Source organism: Fundulus heteroclitus, chromosome 21, assembly GCF_011125445.2.
Source record: "Fundulus heteroclitus isolate FHET01 chromosome 21, MU-UCD_Fhet_4.1, whole genome shotgun sequence".
NCBI classification, from domain to species: domain Eukaryota; kingdom Metazoa; phylum Chordata; class Actinopteri; order Cyprinodontiformes; family Fundulidae; genus Fundulus; species Fundulus heteroclitus.
This window is the reverse complement of record NC_046381.1, coordinates 14,117,625-14,122,676: the sequence shown is the minus strand read 5'-3', so window position 1 is coordinate 14,122,676 and position 5,052 is coordinate 14,117,625. Positions and strand designations below refer to the sequence as shown.

Sequence of the window (5,052 nt, the reverse complement as noted above, 5' to 3'; positions counted from 1 at the left end):
ACCTCATTAGTGGTGGTTGTGAAGGTCCTTCTGAGAGAACGGTCTGTCTGTATAAAGTATATTAATTTCAAATATGAGCAGAGCACCAACAATAAAGAGATCTATTGAAACAAAATAAGTAATCGGATCCACTTCAGGTCCTGTCAGGAGTACCAAGTTTCCCAAAGTCCTTGCAAATGATATAAAACACAGACGACACAAGTCATTTGAAAACAGTTCATTATCTTTTGTTTTTTTTAAAAAAAGCTTTTGTACAATACTCCTTGTGAATAACAAAGATGACTCTTACAGCAATCGTTCTGCTTTTCAATAATGACACTGAAAACGGGTGAAGTGGAGAGGAGGTCTGATTGGTCTGGTCTCGGACGAGCGTCCCGCGGTCGGTTCTCTGCAGCAGCAGCAGCAGCAGCTGCCACGCGCTCAGCTCCAGCCTGGGTTCAAACGCAGAGCGAAGAGGCTCAATTTCCTCAGAGGGATCTGCACTACACCTTTGGAGGCAGGTAGTGGATTCTGCATCGTTCAAGGAAAACCTAAAAAAGGAAAAAGAGAACCGCGAGTAACGTCAAAGTTTTACAGTTTGTCAAAACAAACATAAGAATAAAACTTGTGCTTTTTGTACCTTCAGACTTCTATCGTTGACAACTTCTTCAACGTTCAGCTCCGACTGCATGAGCTTTAACTGGAGGCAGGACGACACAAGAGAAGGATGAAGCAGTAGTTGAGTTGCCACAAAAAAAAAAAAAGAAAAAAGCAAAGCATGGCAGCAGCAACAGACATTCAGGTCAAGTCTACACATATATGACGAACATATCGTCATCCTAACATCAGTGTGTGCAATAGTCATATGCTAATGTAATATTTAGCCGGTTGGAGAGAGACTGGCAGCAGCAGATGCCCCCACCAGGGAAACAAACATCATTGCCCAAAATGCTAAACGTCACAGAGTGCCGGAAGCACAAATATCGCAAATGTTATCGTAACATTTACCAATATCATGGCCACTGCGACTTTTCTAATATTGTGCAGCCTTGAGTCAGGTTTTCCACCGCAGGGTTTAACCGCTCACACACTTGTGTTAGCACACTACATCTAACCAAGAATTAAACAAAAAGACTCCAGCTAAAGCGGTTAAGAATGCACTTTTCTAGGCCAAACACAACCTATTATGCTATATTATTACACAGATTTAGGTTGAATCCGCTCTCGCTTACGTTGGTCTGCTCCTTTCGAAGCTGTTTGAGCAGTTTCAGATCCTCGCTGTCCTTTCCTCGCTCTTCCCGCAGCTTCGCCACCACCTCGGATTTCTGGGCTATACAGGCCTTGATGGCTTTGTCTCTACTCAGATGAGCCTTCATCAACTGTGAGATGCGGATCAGAGGTGCGGGACGAAAGTTACGAGACCCGAGAAGTTCCCAGTTTTAAAACCGTTTAGTTGTCTTCACTCACCGACTCATAAAGTTCTTTGCAGGTCTGCGTGGCGTCCACCTTTCCCGAGAAGGACGCCGTGGGCACTGTAGTGTTCAGGCCGTGGACGATGCGGTCGTCTATGGTGCGCATCGCCTTCAACCCCTCCTGAGAAATGAAGACGTCGTAACTTACAGTTCAAAGGATTCATTTTAGCTCAGGTTAAAGACATTCAGGAACACAGCCTCCCCTTAATCTTTATCACAGTGAATTGTGTTAAAACTAAAAACTTTAATCTGTTTTATTGGGATTTTATGTGACAGAACAACACAAAAGTAGTGTGCAATTATGAGTTGGAAGCAACTTTGTATTTTTTTTAAATCACTTTTACAAATAAGAGTTCAGAAAACATGATGTGTTTTCTGTATTCAGCCACCATGAGTCACTAGTTGGTCTTTTAAGTTATTGTTTTAGTCTCTGTAAGTTTTTTTATACATAGAGAAAAATGAATATTGTCAATTCTTAGCTAAACGTTTCCAGTTGAGCCAGACACAATAAGGAGTGAGTAAAAGGACAATTTATCTCCAAGTCAGGTCCACAGATTCTTAGACTAAGGTCTGGACTTTGACTAGGCCATTCTAAAAGAAGAATGTGCTTCTCTTGCTGTACATTTAGGGCTGCTGTCTTGCTGGAGGGTGGACCTCCGTCTCACTCCCATGGCTTTTACACCCGATAAAAAGGTTTGTCTCCAGGATTTATCTGTATTTAGCTCCATCCACTCAGACGGGCTTCTCTGTCTTTGATGAACAAACGCATCCCCACAGCATGATGCTGCCACCACTATGTTTCACAGACTTGTTTGTTGTGATGCGCAGAGTTCAATTAAATTGTATTTATGTAGCGCCAATTCACAACACGTCATCTCAAGGCACGTTACAAAGTCAAATTCAATCAAATCATACAGACAGAGTTGGTTTTCTGCCACGCAAACTTTTGGGTGTAAATCACAACAATAAATATCGTATCATTTGACACAACTACCTTCTTTCACATTTGTCTTCACTATACGGAATGTGGCAAACTGCTAGTGGGACTTTTCACGGGTTTCTTTTAGAAGAGCTTCTGTTTTGCCAGTTTCAACATGTTTACGGCTAATGGTCGCATTTGCAACAGATTATACCACCTGAACTGCAAATGTCTGACGATCTTCCTGAGTTACCATGGCCTCCTTGGCTGTTTATACGATTAAAGGCTCAATATTGTGCTTTTTAAGCCTTCCAAAGTCAACTATAGGCATATATATGATGATATATTGCCTTTGGCATTACAGAGAATTCATTTGTTCTAATATATTAGACGTTTTCTGGTCCTATTTATCCAACCTGGAAGAAACATGGTTGCTTCAGTGACGCCGCCTCTCCCCATGCAGGGTCACTCAAGCAAAATACCACTTTGGCCGTGCTTTTGATGAAGGAGTGGCATCCTGTCATAGTTAAAAGCAAAGTTGATTTTGCATGATATAGACCCTTTAATGCTATTTTTGTCCAGCCTGTTAGCTTAAGAGGACAGTTGTGTCTTGGTAGGTGTGCAGTTTGGCCATTTCCTTTATATTTGCAGATTACAGATTCAACAGTGTTTAGGGAGATGTCCACGGCTTGGGATGCTACTTTAAACTCCACAGATCTCATGAGGCCTTTGCAGATCACCTTAATATTTGCCGACATCGAGATACTCAGCAAACAACTGTTTACTAATTAGGTGCCGATTTGTTGCACTAGAGTTATTTTGGCAGTATTAAAGGGGACTGCCAATCGCCACATCTTGTAAGTTTGTAAGAAATTTAGAAAAACAACGATTTCCCTCTAACTACACAACCGTCTGATTTTTTTTTCCTAAAGTTTAAGGGGTGTGAAAACTTTTGTAATGTCCTACTAGTTAAAAAGTCTAATTACACGACTGTTGATATAATTTGTTTTTGCATCAACCTTAAAAAAAAAAAATCGAAACAAAACGTCAACCTGTGATTTGAATCACATGTGTGTTTCCTGTGATGTGCAGCTTGGTGATATAATGATGGTTACTTTTAGGACTTGTGTAACTCTCCCAAGTAATTTGACCCGAATGCAAACTGTGTGCTTTATAATCAAGGACTGGGCACGCTGATAACTTTGTGATAAAGCAGACCCGGGTCACCTGATCAGGACTCCCTTGTGCTGCTAACCCCAAGCACAAATGCTCCCAGTGTCCAGTTCTGTAATCCAGTCTGGATCACTGCAGGATCAGGAGGGTCACATAACAGAGGAAACACGGAACCGGCCACGACACCCGGCGAAAATTAAGGGTTCCGATCCACCTCTCACCCCGCTGCGTGTTGCCTAAAAAGAATTAATCCATTTGGTTGAAATTACCTGAAACATGGAAAAGTCCTCACAGTTTAAAGTCTCATCGGGCGCCGCCATATTGGACTGTAGGGTCCTTCACAGCGCCAGTCGAGACGGCTGTTCAAAACAGTGCCTGAACGGAAAGTCGCTTAATTCGCTTCGTGCAGAGTTCTCATCAGGCACCATCTGGCTGAAAGGAAACGTCCCTCCAACAACTCCGCCATGTTATTGGTGGCAAATTTCCAAATAAAAGAAACTGCTCCGTTGTTTTTAGACACAGTAATGCAATGTTAATTTCATTTCTATTACAAATAATATGAATGACTGAAACTAATCTGAACAAATCCATATAAGACAGAAAAAACAAAGGGGAACTGTGCAATTAATTCGGATTAAACTATAATAGTTAAATTGGTCATCTGTTTATTGTAGGTATAAGAAAAAAAAACTGCTCCCCACAGACAACACTGTCATAGACTTTTGGATTGTGAAAATACAGTTAAGCTACAGAGGATGCATCTAAAATAATCTAAAATGGCTCTGAATCAGTTCTAACATTACCATATGACTTCTGACTAAACTCTCTCATGTGAAACATGTTATGGATGTGGACGACTTTAAAACTTACAGTTGTCTGAGGTTTGGGCCATTGTGGTTCTGATACAACTGTTAACAGGAGGAACCACAAGGAGAAGGGCCATGCAGAGCAGCAAAGCAAACCTTATGGTTGTAACATGGCAGTGTCAGCCACCCAGGAATGCCTGCATGCCACCATTTACAGGCACTGTATCTCGGATGACTATCTGTTCAGGGATCATTCTCAGCCATTACATTTTGTTAGGTATGTCTCAAACTGTAGGCATGGCATGGCAATCCCTCTTTTAAACGGCTAAAAAAGCTGTGTTCAAATGGGACCCACGATTACAGCACAAGTCATTGTGAGGAACTCTTGAGTTTCAGGCAAGTTTGTCATCAAAACTGTAAACAAGTAAACCTTCTTTAATATAAAACCTTAAAGATCACAAAGAGTTTCACAATTAATAGTAAAACAATAAAAAAATGTTTTAAAAACCTGCACTGGTGTTATTACGGTAAAGGGGGAGCAGTAAACATGACCCCCATTTTAACTATAATTTGAAAGAAAAACAAAGAAAAGTTAACATAAAATGACAGAGTCCATTTTGAAAATGTTTTTTCTTCTTCTTTTTTGTGGGTGGACACGCAATAAACGTGTACAACTTGAATCGGAAGATTTTAAGTCAGTGTG

At 41.0% G+C, this 5,052-nt stretch overlaps 1 protein-coding gene across 1 annotated transcript; it reads right to left on the bottom strand.

Moving 5' to 3' along the window:
- Positions 1–202: 202 nt before the first annotated feature.
- Positions 203–3,948, bottom strand: ccdc58 (coiled-coil domain containing 58). The gene is made up of 5 exons (XM_012880168.3): positions 3,813–3,948; positions 1,447–1,572; positions 1,212–1,358; positions 620–679; positions 203–530 (listed from the first exon to the last, which is right to left on the bottom strand). The coding sequence occupies exons 1-5, from the start codon at positions 3,861–3,863 to the stop codon at positions 483–485; spliced, it is 432 nt and encodes a 143-aa protein (XP_012735622.2). The 5' UTR covers positions 3,864–3,948; the 3' UTR covers positions 203–482.
- Positions 3,949–5,052: the final 1,104 nt, after the last annotated feature.